The sequence below is a fragment of the Acipenser ruthenus genome, chromosome 15, assembly GCF_902713425.1.
Source record: "Acipenser ruthenus chromosome 15, fAciRut3.2 maternal haplotype, whole genome shotgun sequence".
NCBI lineage: Eukaryota > Metazoa > Chordata > Actinopteri > Acipenseriformes > Acipenseridae > Acipenser > Acipenser ruthenus.
This window is the reverse complement of record NC_081203.1, coordinates 27,530,879-27,549,708: the sequence shown is the minus strand read 5'-3', so window position 1 is coordinate 27,549,708 and position 18,830 is coordinate 27,530,879. Positions and strand designations below refer to the sequence as shown.

Below are 18,830 nucleotides of genomic sequence, written 5' to 3'. Positions count from 1 at the left end.
TTCTTTCTTGTTTATTATGCTTTTTATTTTGGATATTATAGATGAAGAGGTGGTGCAGCTTCCTGGTTCCTAATCACTTCCTGTGATTTGTACTGTTGCTCAAAGTGCTCTAGTGTACAGGGACCAGGATAAAATCAAAGAGGAAATTAATGTGATTTTAAAGCTTTGCTTATTTGCTAATACATTTAATTTCAGACTTTCTATTCTTGCAGAGAGGAAGCATTTACAAAACTTTGTTGAAAAAGAAGATAGAGTTGGGTTGGAAGACTTGGAAAGTACAGCGGGCAAAGGCACAACGTCTCAGGACGGAAGAATAGAGACAACAGAAAACCCCCACTGTGGGACTGTTACTGACACATGTGGGGGTGCGGATCAGAGCTACATAATTCAGGAACAGGCCTGTAAAGAGGGTTCAGAACCTCAGACTTCTCACTCCAGTGAAACACTTGAAATCAAGAACAAAACTGCCAGTAGCATTGCTAGAACATGCAGGACTGTCTCTTCTCAAGAGCTCCGAATACTTCATACTGGCCCTCAAACCCAGAAGGAAACTGCTGCTGCTTCTGGTTTTGGGTAAGTGCACTTTACTCAGCTAGATTATACATTTAAACATGTCAAATGAACCATTTCATAATGTGCACAATTGAGGTTTCAGAATCACAAGGCAGTATTTAATGAACAGCGGCAGAGCAAAAAGACTTTTAAGTATTTTAATAATCTACATAATCTACAGCTCCACTATGCTTTGTTGTGATATCAAATCAGTTTTACCAATCAGGGGCTAACTTCCTCAATTGCTTTGCTTTTGTTTAGTATGATTTATTATGTCTGTTTGTATTGGAGATCAGTAGAAGGGCATCAGTCTCTCACACTGTAATATGCAAAAAACTACACAATAGTTGTTTTCCTCACAATATGCAAAAAGTCCTGATCTTTTGGAATTTCACTGTGCCCCTTTACCCCCTATTGGAACACAGATTACCCTTATGCAAATCACCAAAACTAGCAAAATCTTTTCACCTGGTTTTCAGTAGAATTTGTATTGATAGCCAACTAGAGTCTCTCAGTGTTTTGCTGATGTACAACATTTCTAAGTCTAATATGCTCATACTTATTTCATTTTCCAAGTTAGGGAAATTATATATATATATATATATGTATTTTTTTTTTAATTAAAGGTAAAACTGAATTAAAAGTATTAACTTATTAACTTAAATGTCAATTGCATTATTTCCTTAAATACGGTTCCCTGGTGCTTCATGACTAGGCTGAGACTGTGGCAAAGGATTTATCTAAACCAAGTTTAAAATTAGAGCTTGATCAATTAGTTTTTGTCCTCCCTTAACAGCGTACATGAAAATCAAGGTAACACCCTGACTAGTGGCTCCTTAACCCCTGAAAAAGCAACTCCTATCCTAGATAAGGACAAGAATATAGCTTTCCTCTTGAAAGAGTTGGACTCCGTGAGAGATATCAATAAGAAGGTATGCATTTTTTAAAAAATTATTTTAAAATATATAAAAACTCAGTACACTCTGTATTTACTGTTAAGATTAATTTAAAAATGTCATGCTTTATAAACTTTTTTATAAATCCTGACATAACTATAGAGCTATAAATAGAACTATAAGTAGAAGTTTAAATATTGTTTGTATTGTATTAGGGTATTTGCACATGCTGTAATTTTCCTGTTTCCTCTTTTGGGGGCGCTATGCACATCCTCCCCTGCAGTAAGCGCCTGGCATTGAAATAGATGTGTTGTGGTAATCCCCCTGCATTTCCTGTCTTGTCGGTTAGTGGGAAGCCCTGTGGTGCAAAGGCTTAATAGAAACTTACCATGGGAGGGGCATCGCATCCTAACCCAGCAGGCAGTGGTAGGATGACAACCTGTCACCTACTGATTCAGCAGGTCAATACGCTGCTGTGCAAGAGATCGTACTGTTTGACTGCATTGTATAAAAGGAATACCTTCAGTGTGCAGTCTGTGACAGGTATTTGTGATGTTGTGGCCGCTCAATATGAGCAGACTTAGTTAGGGTAAGACAAAGTAATGTCTTCTTCCTGCGCCATTTCTGTGTAACTGCCAAGCTGTTTTTTGTAGAACACTTCAGACTTCAGAAAAAAGGAAATATTATTATTATTATTATTATTATTATTATTATTATTATTATTATTATTAGTATTATTATGCCATTTAGCTTTAAGAAAATGTTATTTCTTAGAAATTGTGTCTGAAACGGTGGTAATATTTATAGTATAGAATGAGGTAATCTAATTTCCTTGCTTCTTTACAGAGATCTGTAAATTGGCATCTTTGGGACTCTGTTTTAGTCCTTAGAACTCTGTTGCAAGAAATCCTAAAGATATGCACTGGATGTATTATCCAGCAGATCTCTTTATCAGAATGAACTAAACAAAACATCTATTTGATTTCAGCTCCAGGACAGACTCTCAGGGAAAGAAAGAGAGCTGGAGACCAGAAAACTTGATGTTGAGCTGCAGGACAAGGTGATGGAGGCTCATGCAGCTGAACAGGCTGCAGGTACAACTGTTAAGAATACAGCAATCAAGCCAGCTTGGCTGAGAAAGCTATTGCTCAATGGTGTGGTTTTATGCACATTCCTTGTGTTTGCTGAGGGTGGTGAGGGTTTGCAGGTTGTTATTTATTTTGTTGTCAGTCTGTTGGAGTTGGTTGTAAATGTGGTGGTTTTGAATATCCTGGTTTTGGTATTAGAAAGTGCTCTACCTGCATTCATGCTGATTTAGGAACTTAACATATTGTTGACACCACATCAATCAACTGACAAAAAGGCTGTTTGAGTTCTCCTTGGGTTTTTTTTAACTAAGAGAATGTTTGTAACTAATTATATTCACAGTGAACAACACTAGTTGAGCCCTTCTGTGCTCCACAAACATTTGTTTTTGATATGGTGTAGCACAAGAAAAGAAATGTTTTTAAAAATCGGGTGCAAATTATATGTGGAAAATGTGATACTAGGGCACTTTCTCTTCATATTATTATTATTATTATTATTATTATTATTATTATTATTATTATTATTATTATTATTACTAATACTAATAATACTTTAAAAACATCTTTTTACATTTTATCAATAAAGCACAATCAAATATAAAATTTACCTGAAATAACTTGTTGAGTTTCCTCTGTGTCTATATAAATTGAACAAACTTGTCCATCTCCTGGAGTCAAACAAATTTCTCACTTGCCTCTGTTAGCAAACGTTAGCCACGAACAGACCACCAACAGAAAAAAGTTAAAAAATGTTTGCAAACGTTTGCTTAGTTGAACGCACCCCTGATGAAACAAGAAAAGCAGAATAATGATTGGCAAAGCCTTTGCCTTGCAACAAGCAGTTTTAGATTATTTAATTTAACATTGCCACCCCCTCTGTCCTTTGTGTGGTGATAGTGTGGTGATAGTCAGTTCCCCATCATTCACAGAACTGACATAGCTGAAAACCTAAAAAGTAAAGTTAAATGCAAGTATGAAGAAAATACACCGAAAATCAGACCGAAAACAAACAAACCAAAAAATCTGTCCAAGCATAAAACGTAACATATAATTGACAAATAATTTTACTTTATGAAAAATCTTAAAATAGTTTTACCTTTTGTTGGTGATTGTAGGCAACATGAGTGTAATTTCACAAAGAAAACAGGATCGCAAACTTTAGATGCTTTTAGAAGACTTTATTTACTGTATTTACAATAAAAACAGTGCTTTCTGTAGGATTTGTATCTCTGCCTGTGCACCAGCCACTATGCCCATGCACAAATGAATCCCTTTTTTTTGTTATAAAATGTATTTTATGTATACGGTTGTGAATGTTGGCATATTAAAATAACTGTGTGATTTGCAACAATCACTGCTTGGTAGCCTATGTGATCAGCTGTTTAGCCTGATTTATCAACATTTAAAAAAAAAAAAAAATCATAAAAAGAAAAGTGTTTGCCTTTTCTATTTAAACTTTTGCTATTTACAGAGAAGGCGTTAATGTTATTGGCAAACATAGTGTGTGTCTGTGTCTGCGTGTGTGTGTGTGGGGGGTGAGTTAAGTTGCAGGACACTTTTCATTATTGAAATGTAACGATTAGAGGAAAGGGTTGCAGGTTTTTTTTGTTTTTTTTTTTAACTGGTAGAATATGTGCACTTGGCTCTGTAAACACATTCATGTTTGTCTTTGGCCATATTAGAAAACAGTCAATTTCAGAACAAGAAACAGTTCTACTCAATGTATAATTTGTTCAATGGAGAATTACAGGGTGTTTTGATGAGCTTGTTTAAGAACTGAGATGTCCAAATAATATGGTAAACACACAGCAATTTGTTTTTACTTAAAACATTATTATACTGGGTTGGCTTACCTAGTAAGTAATCACATTTGTTAATGTAATTTAACTGCTGTGAACCTTTGCTGAACAAATATTGAAATTTGTACAAGGCAAGATACATTTTTTAATGATTTTCTTTGGGCTAAAAGCTCTATCTAATAATTAAAAGAAAATACAAGACATATAGTGAATGCAATTAACAGTCGATTGTACATTTAATAAAACTAAGGCATATATATTTGCCTTCTTCATTTTAATATGATTTGCATTAGTGCTGGGGGTGTTTAATGAGCAAATTCCAACAAAAATGCAATATTGATTTTGTTTCTGAACTTTGTAATGGCTTACTGCCACTCATAGGCTCAGTGTTTATCATTAAGCTGTCTTAGTAAAAGAATGGGTTCAGGGTGTTGATCAGTTCTCATAGAAATGATCACATTAAACCATAACAACAAATAAAAAGAGAGTTAAACATGGTGCCTTTTCTGTAAACCAGACAGAAATAATCCCAAACTTCTCTTAAGGAATAATGATCAGCATCTAATTCATTTGTTTTCGTCCTTGACCATTGCAAATTTTTTTTTCTCACCAAACTATTGTACATGTACAAAAACAACAAGCTATTAAGATGTGATAAATACTAAAAGGGCCAAGTTTACAAAAGGTTAAAAATGGCACAATTTGAGATTAATTTGGCCTCCCATTGTATTCATAAACCAACAGCTTTGAAAAATTTGCATTTAAGCTTTGAAAAGTGTGCTCCCTACTGTAACCTTTGCTTTCACTGCGTTGTTCCAGAACTGCACCAATCGAGTGAAAATTGGTAATAGAATTTGATATGATTTGTTTTATTTTTACTTAAATGAAGTTTAATTTCCTTCTGATTTCATTGTCTTATTACAGTAGCAGGAATGCAATGCAATGTAATAAAGCTGTAGCGCACAGAGGTTATTGTATTGTGGCAGCTGCAGTCTCTCTGAGTTTGAGAATAATAAATTACTTTGCTGATCCCCAGCTCTAGTTGAAGAAATATACCATGCCCAGAGGGAACGAGACCAAGCAGTAATGGCTAGACTAAGGCTGGCCAACGAGGAAAGAGATGAAGCCCTTTTACGAGCCAAGCGGCTGGAGCAGGCAATAGTGGAGTATGTACACCATTGTTTAACTGTTATTTATGGCTTTCACTAGCCTTACTTGTTGGTTTTAGGGAACACGGGGAATGAGAACCTTGAATAGGGGAAGCCAGCCCCTGAAAGAGATTCAATTTGCTTTCTCTCTTGAATTTGTAATAAACCATATGGTAATTCTTCAGAATGTAAAAGGAAGGGAGTTCCAATAATTTGCCTAGGCAATGGGCACATCGTTTATGTTCCATCACTTAGGAAACTGCTTTGTTCTTCAGGCAAAGGACAAGGTGAATGAATGGAATGGGGCGATGAAAAAAATAATCTAATATCGACTGGTTTGGGAATAAATCATGGGGGTGTGACATTTCATAAAAGGGCCAGTTCGCCCAGAGTACAAGGCTGTCAGTCAAGAGTTGCACTATATAGGAAATCAATCAAGTCCTTGAGCCCACTAGATATTTACCACTCCGTCTGATCTCTGGCTAATTATTGTGATTTTTGGGGGCTCTTAAGAAGCTGGACCTTTTAAAATGAAAGCTGCATTGTCCACACTGAAAGGGTACTAAGCAATATTTGCTGTCACAGTTTAGAAGTAATGAAAATTTTACTTAAGGGAATAAAACTTTCTTTGGAGAAAATCTATTTTCTAATAAGCGGCAGAAATTGTGAAATGAACAGGTGTCACCGTCGCCCCCCCGCCCCCCCCCCCCCCCAAAAAAAAAACAGTGATAAACAGTAATTTAATAATATACATTTTACATATAATGAGAGGAGGAATCTCATAACAGAAGAAATATGCAAAAGTTTAGTTTGTGACCCAAACAGTCAAGAAGAATAGTTGCCTGTAGATGGACATTTTCCCTCTGAAATGTTGAAAAGTTGCAATGGAAACATTTCAGTTTCGGTAAATTAGAAGGCAGCATTTCATACTTCTTTTTCATGGTAACCAGCTGTATGCAATTTAAGGATACACATAGCTTAGTTATGGTGTCCATTGTAATGAGCAACAAAAACAAAAAGAGAACATACAATATGATGATACACAGTATGGACCACTTAATTCAATTACCAGAATACTAAAACTGAACGCAATGCTACAGCATAGTAAAATACAAACATTTACAGTTTTAATAAACGTAAACACTTAACTACTAAATAACAAAGACGGGAACACATTTTTTGCCTGCAGGAGCAGTGGCAGCTAAAATCACATTTATGTCTATTAATTGTATTTGATGCTCTTTTGTATGGGAAGAAAGATACATATTTTGGAAGATCTGCAACATAACCTTGAGGGCCTCCCTTACTGTAAACTTTTTTTATGCAAGATTCACATTTGTCTGGTCAGAGCAAGTTACTTGCTTCAATAAAAGCTGTTATAGCAAGGCAAAATAGAAGAAAGGTCAACAGTTTACTTTGGCTCTGTGATGTCGCTTTTTTAATGGACATGGTAGTGCGGAGTGCGCTACTTGAAAACAACCTTTATACTCTGGTGCCCTGAGACCAGTATTTTCTTGTGGAATTACCATGTGTTTAGTAAACAAGTTGACAGGTATTCAATTGCCACATGTTATTTAAAAAGTAGAATACTGAACACTGATAATGGATTTTGTTACCTGGACACAATAACTAAAAGAATATATATATATATATATATATATATATATATATATATATATATATATATATATATATATATATATATGCCACTGGTGCTTCTCCCACAGCACCAGTGGCATAATTACAATTGTCTATTTTGCAGGAGAACTATCTATGAGAGTACAAATGATTCTACCACAGCAGCTTTCCCCTCATCTGGGCACATATGAACAATTGATCCCTGTAATCATATATAGCAGTAAACATTCATAACTTAACAGTCCACCGTCAGTGCTGAAGATACGGAGCATTATTGAAGGCTGGGGCTCAGCAGGTGACACTTTAATATGTTCAGTGTCATGATCGACTCCACAGACTAGTAGAATGCAATTACTTGAGGTTCGAAAGATCTGGGAAGTGATCTCAGTTTGCTGTTCAAAGGAAAGGCAACTAATTGAGCTCTGTGTCCCTTTTTAGGCTGGAGAATATTAACCCTGAAGAAAATGACATGGTAAGCCATTCTCTACAGAGATTTCCCTGTGTCAGTTTTTTTTTTTATCATGCTGGCTTTGGCGCAATTGAGTTGTGGTATTTTAAACTGGGGAATTGGGAGACGGTAAAGTGTAATTCCCACACTAATTTAGGTCTGTACATAAAAATGTTTAAAAAAAAAACCACTAGCATCGCTCAGTCAATTTGCATTTCATATTACAATAATTTATGAAAACCCTAAGGTGCCCAGGAACTGGATAGATTGGCATTTGTAACCACTTCTATTCTAGCCTGGGTTGGCAGTTGTTGATAGTTCTTTTTAGTTTTCTAGTCTTGGGGCCTTTCTATGTGAACAGGATTCACAGCTTGTGAGAGAGAAAGGATGCCACACAATGGAACTGAATTGCCCTTTAGAGAGTGGTGTCTTCAGGGTGGAGTTGGAGCTTTGAACGATAGGCAAAGTAGTGAAGCTTACAAGCTCTATGCATGTGCCCAAGCCCTGCCTTCTTTTTAGGTAAAATAAAGGATTTCAGTAGCTTGTATAGCTACAATTTTTAAGCTAAATGAAAAACCTGTGTCTGCATACCAATGTGTATTTCCCTATCGCATTAAAGTCATTGCAGGAATTACTAAACAGAGTAAACAATGCAGACTCCGGGTTGCTGATCGAGAAGAGTGGAGCCGTGATAGTGGACCGAATACACAAGACTAGAGAGAGGAGAAAGAAGATTACAGCTGAGGAGATGAATGCAGTGATTGAGGAGAGGGATGCCGCCATATCCAAAGTGAGTCTTGTAAAATTCAGGTTCGTTACCTGTACAAACTCCAAAGTATTATGGATAAAGCACAGATTGGGTCAAACTATAACTTACTGCAAATGTCTTGATAAAGAAAGCTGCTTGCAATTATTTTGAGAATAACAAATAAAAGTACTGTATCTAAAAGGCCTTCATCGATAGAATTCTTCTCCATTAGTGATCTGTATTTCACAATTAATAGACATGTTAGACTGCTGTTTGACTATTAAAATCCTCACAGCATCCCTGCATGCAAGCTTACACTATGTCTTGCTGGAGTCCAAAATGTTTACTTGGCTGAAGAATTCCACAATAACCACAGAAATATTGTTCATTTTATATATATATATATATATATATATATATATATATATATATATATATATATATATACATGCTCAAATTTGTTGGTACCCTTACAGCTTATTGAAATAATGCTTCATTCCTCCTGAAAAGTGATGAAATTAAAAGCTATTTTATCATGTATACTTGCATGCCTTTGGTATGTCATAGAATAAAGCAAAGAAGCTGTGAAAAGAGATTAATTATTGCTTATTATACAAAGATATTCTAAAATGGCCTGGACACATTTGTTGGTACCCCTTAGAAAAGATAATAAATAATTGGATTATAATGATATTTCAAACTAATTAGTTTCTTTAATTAGTACCACACATGTCTCCAGTCTTGTAATCAGTCATTCAGCCTATTTAAATGGAGAAAAGTAGTCACTGTGCTGTTTGGTATCATTGTGTGCACACACTGAACATGGACCAGAGAAAGCAAAGGAGAGAGTTGTCTGAGGAGATCAGAAAGAAAATAATAGACAAGCATGGTAAAGGTAAAGACTACAAGACCATCTCCAAGCAGCTTGATGTTCCTGTGACAACAGTTGCAAATATTAAGAAGTTTAAGGTCCATGGAACTGTAGCCAACCTCCCTGGGTGCGGCCGCAAGAGGAAAAATTGACCCCAGATTGAACAGAAGGATAGTGCGAATGGTAGAAAAAAAACCAAGGATAACTGCCAAAGAGATACAAGCTGAACTCCAAGGTGAAGGTACGTCAGTTTCTGATCACACCATCTGTCGCTTTTTGAGCGAAAGTGGGCTCCATGGAAGAAGACCCAGGAGGACTCCACTTTTGAAAGAAAAACATAAAAAAGCCAGACTGGAATTTGCTAAAATGCATATTGACAAGCCACAATCCTTCTGGGAGAATGTCCTTTGGACAGATGAGTCAAAACTGGAGCTTTTTGGCAAGTCACATCAGCTCTATGTTCACAGACGAAAAAATGAAGCTTTCAAAGAAAAGAACACCATACCTACAGTGAAACATGGAGGAGGCTCGGTTATGTTTTGGGGCTGCTTTGCTGCGCCTGACACAGGGTGCCTTGAATCTGTGCAGGGCACAATGAAATCTCAAGACTATCAAGGCATTCTGGAGCGAAACGTACTGCCCAGTGTCAGAAAGCTCTGTCTCAGTTGCAGGTCATGGGTCCTCCAACAGGATAATGACCCAAAACACACAGCTAAAAGCACCCAAGAATGGATAAGAACAAAACATCGGACTATTCTGAACTGGCCTCCTATGAGTCCTGATCTGAATCCTATCGAACATCTATGGAAAGAGCTGAAACTTGCAGACTGGAGAAGGCACCCATCAAACCTGAGACAGCTGGAGCAGTTTGCTCAGGAAGAGTGGGCCAAACTACCTGTTAACAGGTGCAGAAGTCTCATTGAGGGCTACAAAAAACGTTTGATTGCAGTGATTGCCTCTAAAGGTTGTGCATCAAAATATTAGATTAGCGGTCCCATCATTTTTGTCCATGCCATTTTCATTTGTTTTATTATTTACAATATTATGTTGAATAAAAAATCAAAAGCAAAGTCTGATTTCTATTAAATATGGAATAAACAATGGTGGATGCCAATTACTTTTGTCAGTTTCAAGTTATTTCAGAGAAAATTGTGCATTCTTCGTTTTTTGTGGAGGGGTACCAACAAATTTGAGCACGTCTGTATGTATATATATATATATATATATATATATATATATATATATATATATATATATATATATAGCTTAAGCATTCCCAGATTTTTAAGGTTAAAACACTGCTTCTATACTGAACAAGTGTTTGCCCTGAGTATAGAAGCTGGTATTAAATGCAGCTGTATCTACTTAAAATTTTCATTAATATAAATGTTGGCCTTACGGGACTCCAGAGGAGTCCCTTTAATGGTTGGGAAAGTTATCAGCAAACAGCTTAATGTTATTCAAGAATTGCAGTCTAACTGCTCTCAAACACTCAGAGAGCAAGTACAACAAGGACACATTCCACAGATATTGAAGTTATACAATGCCTCTGTAGGCTAGTCTAATACATTATTTCTAAAAGAGCTCCTGACTTTCCCTTGGTAAGCTTTCTAACGCTTGTTCCATAGACTCATAGATTATAAAATGGGCATATGTTACTCTTTAATAGTAGTCCAAAGTTACAATACAAGTTATTATTTAGCACACTTTGTGGCATGCCATTGTGACCCTTAAGGATCCTTTAAATATGAACAGTCGTTCTGTTTTAAGAGATGCTTTCATTATCAGTCTATTATGCCACATAAGTCTATATATGTAGTGTTAAATAATGTATTAGATTACTGAGTAAATAGGCAAACTGCTTTCTACATGTGTGAAAACAAATATCTCTGCATAACCTCAAATATTTGATATATCTTTCTTGCATATATATTTTTTCAATTGAATGAAAACAAACAAGCACATAGCTAAATATTGACACCCAGATACTCTACCTCACCATCCTGGCAGTGGGGCTGTATTTGCTTAGATATCGTTGTTGGTAAACAGACCCTGTATTACTTTATGACTGGCTGGTCTGTTTTACAACTGCTCATATTTGAAGAATGTAAAACAGATCCTCTTCGGTCAATGTCTAGAATGAAAAATATTGGAGTAGGTCTGTTCTTTTTCTTCCTTAAGTCTTTCCAGTTTTTTCTGCGAGGTTTGAAAAACCTTGCTCAGCATGTCAGTGAGCAAGTTGAATTGGAGGCAGTAAAATTGTGGTCCATAAATGTTATTTTCTAGAAAAGGAAAAGAACTGAAACCCATACTCCTTTTGTATTTCTGCAACAGGATTTAATATGAGAAGTAGACATATTTATACTGGGGTTTCCTCCTGTTGTCTTCTCTGTTGGTTGCTTTCCTAGATCCTTTCAAATTGCAGGTTGAGCTCAACTGGAATGAATAGGGATGCATTAGCCATGGGGAGAATAAAGAGAACAGCGTGTACAATAGAACTACTAAACACGCTGGCCAAATGCACCTACATGCAGAGCCTGCTGTGCAGGGGCATAGTGTCTACAAAAAAACAACAGAATTTACATAGACCAGCATTTCAATCAAAATGCAAATAAGTGAAGCTTGATCCACTTCAAAACACCGTCTATTAACAACTTATCAGATCTTGTCTCTAACCTCATATTGGTTTGACATATTCTTGAAACAGTTGACATGTTATTGGTGTTATCAGATGGCTGATTTATCATGTGTCCAGAGTAAAACCTCTGTGTAAGGTTAATTGTAACTTTGTTAATGGGAACTCATTGCTGTATCCCAGGGATTATATTCAGGTTTCACAGACCATTCATAGTCACTTTGTTTATGTTAAAATATATATTCCATGCTGTTTTCTTTTACATGTTTGATGTGCAAATCTTTTTTCAAATAACCCTTTCTCCTAGCTTTAATTTCCAAATTTTGAGTACTGATGTTGATCACATTTACTTGAGTCATTCAATGTTTTGGGTGCACTCTGTATATGGTTGGAAATCATTTGAAGATTGTTGTTATTATAGTTGAAGTGTATAACCAGAACTGTTTGAACTACTCTGTAGAAGGTTTTGGCTAACACTTTAAATAAACAAGTGTTTTCTTATCTGACCGCTACTATTTTAAAAGCAGCTTCTGTAAATTACCCCTCGTAAATGAAAGGTTAGTTCAGATTTAAATACATTTTCTCAAGTGCTTCCAAACATCTGCTGCCTTAAATCCATAACTCACATTGACACCAAAGAGTGTTTTGTATTTTGTCTGGAAGAGAGTGGTATTATTTTTGTCTGCAGAGGAAGAACTTGTGCAATGTCCTAGTTGGAGGGATGTTTGCCCAGCATTTCAGGACAGGGGTTTGAATGTTGAAAAATTGTTACTGTCAGTAATGGAGATAGTTTACATTCCTGCTAAGTGTCCTTTGGTCTGGGAATGCAAGCATGGCCACATTGCCAGGGAGGGAACATATGGATCTGTATAAAACATCATACTTACAATAACAGAAAAATGTATACCACTGTGATCTGAAAAACAGCAGACAGTGTGTTCAGTATAGGTATGTTTCAGCAGTGTCTCAGCTTGGGAGCGACTCCCAGCATTTTCGAACATCTCCAAGATTAGACTTGCCTGGAAAATCACTGTGAAAACATTGTTCTCAGTTGGAAGAACAATTGTGTTGACCTGCTTTCAAACTCAGGAAAAATAAACTGCTTTACAGAGTTTACAAACTAAATACATTTTTCACTAAGTACTGTGTAAGTTCTAAATCAGTACTGATAATTAGGGGTCTACTTAAATCGCGGTAAATGTAAGTATTTTTTGCGGGTAGGTTATGGAATAAAATTAGGATTTCACGGACCTGTTTAAGCATTAAATAAACCTAAGTAGACAATATTTCAGAGCACTATAAAAGCCTAAACATAGTGCTACTTGCTTTCTTACTAAAACAGAGTGCTGTCATTTGTTAAAGGCAAGCATGCAGCATCCCCCAGCAGTTGCTGCCGACATTCTCTGTCTGGTGTGGACTTGCCCATACATTGAGACTGCACGTTCTGCATCCACTGAATTGGTTGTAAGTGTAAGGCAAAGCTTTACCAAGTAATACAGATGTGGAAATCCATTAGAAACAGTCCCAAAACTCTGTTACCCAAGGGCATCTGGCATACTTTAATAAAGGCAATATATGCAGCATGCTCGTTGTCATGTTATTTGTCCCATCCAATAATTTATTTTATTAGTACCGAGTCAAAACAAAGAAAATGTGCCTATTCAGGTCTAAATTCTAACTGCATTTAAAATGTAGTTTGCGTCACTTGTGTTGTGAAGTAGTTCATTTAAACAAGGTTTTTTTTTTTCCTCTCTGTACTTGTCCGATATGCATTGCCCCTAAAAGAGGTGAATTTCGGGGTGACCCCTCAATTTCCTGGTTTTCGTGACCCCTACTGATAATGCAATAAACAAATGTTTATACTGTCTTTATAGGAATTTAACGATCCAACATCAAGCATTAACATGCTTCTGAATTAACTATCATAGTTAAAAAAAAATGCATGTCTCAATTGCAGAACAAAATGTAAAGTCTACATTTTCATAAGTATTTTTAGTGTTGCTTTCCATCCCCCATTGATGCTGATGTGTTGGTGGCACTATTGGGTTGTTATAAGATGTGGTACCAGTATTGTATTTAAAATATCATTGGTGATTTTCTAGACTATCCATGTCTTCTTTTTTTAAAGCATAGTTGCCAATCCCAACCTGCAAACAAGCCTAACACCAAACATTTTATACTTTTCACCCTTGAGATAGAAGCCTTCTAACTAGACTTTGTAAAGAAGGACTTATCACAGCTCGTTTATGAGCTTTATATAATGCATTAACCATATTTGAATCGTGACCATGAAAGACAACCGTTTTCTTAGATAGGATGCAATTATAAAGCCAAGCTCTTATTGAAAGCGCTGGTTGCCATGTGTGCACAATCGTGTTGACTTGAGATATTGCATTATTATCGCAATAACATGACATGAAAACTGAACTTTCACGGTGAATAAATCAAATTTAAAGCCCAAATATCCAGTTATAATGGGACAATTGGTCTCGGGAGCTGTGGGTAATGCCAGGTGATTATTTTATACTCGCTTTTCAGTCCCCCCACCCTTTTATACAAGCGAACAGGCACAATGCATATCTTTGCAATGGTAAGTAGTGAGAGACAATCTGCTGTCTGACAGCCGCTGTCACTGTTCATGAAACCTAGCATCACATGATGGATGTTTTTGTCCTTATAACATCTTATTATAATCTTATTTTAAGACTTAAATTCATTGGTAAGTTATTTGTGCTTTTATTCAAAACAAACTGATCATTCAAACATCTCTTTATTTTGCAAGGTCTTTGCAAACCGTGATGAAGTTGACCTTGACTTCCAGAATCTAAATGCCTTATTTTGAACCCTTCAAAAACAAACCCAGCAAAGGGAAAAGGTGGCAGGGCAACTGGAGAAGCATGCATATATTTGGACAAGTCAAATGCTGAGCCCTGCAAGGGCTTTGGCTGAAGACAATTTTGTGCTAATATATTCAAAGAGATTCTTTCCCTTTTTCACAGTGCAAACGCTTAGAGCAGGAGCTTCATCATCTGAAAGAGCAGAGCCAGACTTCGGCAAACAACATGAGACATCTGACTGCCGAAAACAATCAGGAACGTGCTCTGAAGGTAAATCTCCTTCCAAGCTCCAGGCAAATTAAGGTTATGAGGCCTGGGTACCTACTCCACTGTGCGCTGCAGATATCAGCTGTGTACATTTCAGAGCAAGTACACTCGGGTGTTTGCCAACAACCCCTTCTTTAAACACAGATACAGCACCCCTCTGCCAGGGTTTTATTTATTTATTTGAAAAACTGCAATAACGCAAAGCACACATCCTTAAAATTTACAAGGTTATATCACAGCAAGTTTTTTTTATTTTATTTCTTTTATCATTATTTTATTTTACTGATGTCATCTGTAGGCTGTCTTACATTTTAATAAAATAGAAAAAATGTGAGTATATATACGAGTGCCCTAATATTTACTCAAATGTAACTGCATAAGTCCATGGCTTACTTTGCTCTATGTTAGTAGTAATAAACCTGTTGACCTAGGCTATTGATGACCACATATTTGACAGCATTTGAAATTAGCTCTACAGTCAAAAATAAGTCATGCTACTCAACCCTTCAGAGTCAAACAGAAGCTTGTTTGAATTTGGGGAAATGGGATAATTGGTTGATTTGTATCAAAAAACACCACTGTTAACCAGACCATATTGAGAACATTATCTTCAGATTATCATGATCAAGTCTCAAGTGGGAACAAAAACAAAAAGGGCTTTTAAAAATAATTGGCCTTAAAATACTTCGATGAGCAGACCAGAGAAGGTCAATTTGTTTAGTTTTGGACCTGGTTTGATCCAAACCCTTAAATAAATACCATAATTGGCTCATACTACAAATTATAAAAGGCTTTAAAACCAGCACCACAACTTTGTACTGCTGTTTTCCAACTAAGAAATGTTAAAAGAAACGTAATAAAAACATTTATGATATTTCGACTAGAAGCCTTTTTCCATGTCTTCAAATGTTTTATAATTATGGGTGTTTTCCAAATATATCTTAAATATTCTTATTTAAACTCTTTAGAGCTATTGAGTATTACATGTGTATTTATTTATAGTATGTAAAGATGGTCAGGGGTTCATTTGTAAACAAAAAAGTACTGGTACCAGATCTTGCAATTCAGAAATGACGTTTTGCCGTATGGGTTGTGAATAAAACTAGCAATTGTCTTACTCAGATCTTGCATCCTAAAATATATCATTGCAGAACACTTTTGTCATTCAATTCATGGAACAGGAAAGTTTTTTTTATTGTATAGGTTATGTACACACAGTTATTTTTTGCAACAATTGTTTTCATAATTTGCAAACTGTATAATGATCGCCTGTCAGACAAAAAGGTACCGGATGCAATGGATGGGTTCCAGAATAGTACGGTTACCATAACAAACCATACTACTTTTTAATGATATGTGTGCATGCATGGATGTGAGCTTGTTTGTATCAATGTTAACTCCAGCTAACAAACATTTGCTTGTGGATTTACAGATTATGGCCTTGCTGGCAAGTACAATTGAGCACTGGTGAGCCACATTCAGGCATTAAAGTCAGAATTGCGTCTGCAGTGATAATTTATAAATAATGCAACGGGATAGCAATGAGGAGGACATAAAAAGCTATGTTAAATGGTTTTATATATTTAGAGTGCTGGAATAAACTGGTGACTGGGATATCGCAAGACAAACCCCAATTTTTAATCCCCCTTACTGTGAATATACTTTTATTTTAAGGTTTCTGATTCACTGATGGTGTAAGGCTGGCCAGATTTTAGATTTTGTACACAAGTGTATTTCTTAGTGACTCCTTTTGATAGTTTATTAAGAAAGATATTAAATTGTGTTATTAATGTAGCGCTTGGTTTCTCAGTAAATCCCCTTAATTATAGATTGACTCCTGGGATTACAGAGTTAGGTTTTTAATTTAAAATGAAACGAGAACAGCTGTTGTAAAATGAGGCTACAGTGCTGAGTACAGAGCCACAAAACACTTTGAAAATAAACATGGCATCATATGTTATTGCAAAAATGGTATTGCTATAGCAATACATTATTTTTGTTTGGCAGTGAAAATTACCATATTTTTAGGATTCATACATTTTCTCTAATGAAATATTGTCAAATACAAGCGATTAAGATTTCGAAGCAATCCGTTTATTTAGACCAATGTTCGACCTTTTCTCTGTTGATTCTCTTTTATTGTTTATTTCAGAACTCAAGATTATAAGCACTAATGCTTTTTCATTCCAAATATTTAATTTATTATACTTAATTTTGCCATTTGTGTATTTCAGTATTTGTGTTCATGTGTTAAGGCCACAGTTTATCCTGTTTGAAATATTGAGTAATTGTCAAGACAGTGCCATGTTCTGTCATAATCAAACATATGAAGTCTTTAAAGTCCTTGCAGCTCTTTGAAGTATTCAGTACAGTCTACTCAGTGACTTAAGTATCACTATAAACATATTGCTTTATTATGTAGTTTTATAAATTGAACCAACTATTTGGATCTTAGTATCCTATGAAGAAAGAAAGAAAATATCCACCAAATCAACAGTACGAAGGTTACTCTTGAACCAGCATCTGTAAAACACTAAAATGAAGTTTCAAAAACAAAATATCTGACAGAATATAATTGTGTGTGTGTGTGTGTGCCATGCAATTGTGATATGAAACTCTTTTATCTGATGTTTTTACATTGTTTTCAGCAACATTGTATCACTTCTTAAAGAACCTTTCTTTTACAGTACACTTAGGTTTTACTACATGCTATTTTAGTTACCACTTGAGGAGCTCTTCCTGCATAACGTAAATGAACAGTTTAGTAGTAAAATCTGTTGGCGTGCCACACACTCTTGACGCTAGTGTCCGAACAAGACTTCTCTCTGCTTGTTTGCCATTGTTCTCATTTGATTTCAGAGGGTTGAGACAACCGATTGTAATTATTTCCAAAGGAAGCTTTGCAAACAGAATCTTAAGTCCTCATTTATTACAAACTGTTGAAAATAGGTGACTTTTGAATGAGAAGGGCGGGGAAGGAAGGTTGACGCCACATAGTTGAGGTTATTTGATGTTGTCCCTGGCAGCGGCTCCGTGACTGAAGCACCTGTGTTTACTCTCTAGCTTTTCTCAAGCTATCTAAAAGTGGCCCAAGAATGACTTGGTTCCATTAAGGTAGCTGGCTGGCCTCACCAAAAAAAAAAAGGAAAACCCTTAGGGTTATGATAGTGTTAATCATTAATGGTTATATTCTTTTATGAAGCTATTAAGGTTTAAATAGTACTTGAATGTGCTTTTTTTCTAGATCTCTTTGTTGGTACATGGATTGATTGCAAAGACATAACATGTGCCACCTGATGTATAAATATAGTTGCTGGCTTATTAGTTCCTAATATAGTCCTTTGCATTTTGGTGCATGGCCTCTTTAACCTTTTCAAAATGAAATACTAGTAAAATTAGCGTCAGGCTGGGATCAAATCAAAACTTTGACAACCCGCTAATCGCACTTAACAAAACTGTATTTAATAGCGTTTTTTCTTTTTATGAGTAGAAGATATAAGATATTTTAAAAAAAAAAAGAAAACGCTATTAAATACAGTTTTGTTAAGTGAGATTAGCGTGTTGTCAAAGTTTTGATTTGGTCCCAGCCTTAGTTTGATAGCATAGTTTTTTTTTTATATATAAATTCAGTTTCATTAAGGCTTGCAGTATGTTTTAATGATGGTGCTGTTATCCTTATAGCAGCTTTAAAAATGACCAAGTAATACAACTATGATAACTGTTTGCATGTATTTAATATTAACACTGTAGAAAATGCCAAAAAAAACATGTGTTATCTTCACATTTGTTTGTTTTGTTAAATGGAACTAAGCATACTGGTGCTTTTGTTAAAATGTTCTCTTGCATTAAGTATGTTCAGGGTAATTGGCAACAGACATTTGGATTAATAAGAAAACATAAGTA

The 18,830-nt window shown here is 35.7% G+C and overlaps 1 protein-coding gene across 3 annotated transcripts in view; it reads left to right on the top strand.

The window, feature by feature from the left end:
- mipol1 (mirror-image polydactyly 1) overlaps positions 1-18,830 on the top strand; it is a 63,537-nt gene that overhangs the window by 23,185 nt on the left and 21,522 nt on the right. For all 3 annotated transcript variants that reach the window (XM_034928007.2, XM_034928008.2, XM_034928009.2), the window contains exons 4-10: positions 213-573; positions 1,349-1,484; positions 2,437-2,542; positions 5,372-5,501; positions 7,560-7,593; positions 8,189-8,359; positions 14,823-14,930. In XM_034928007.2, coding sequence (XP_034783898.2) covers positions 213-573; positions 1,349-1,484; positions 2,437-2,542; positions 5,372-5,501; positions 7,560-7,593; positions 8,189-8,359; positions 14,823-14,930 — 1,046 coding nt within the window. The remainder of the gene's footprint in view (positions 1-212; positions 574-1,348; positions 1,485-2,436; positions 2,543-5,371; positions 5,502-7,559; positions 7,594-8,188; positions 8,360-14,822; positions 14,931-18,830) is intronic.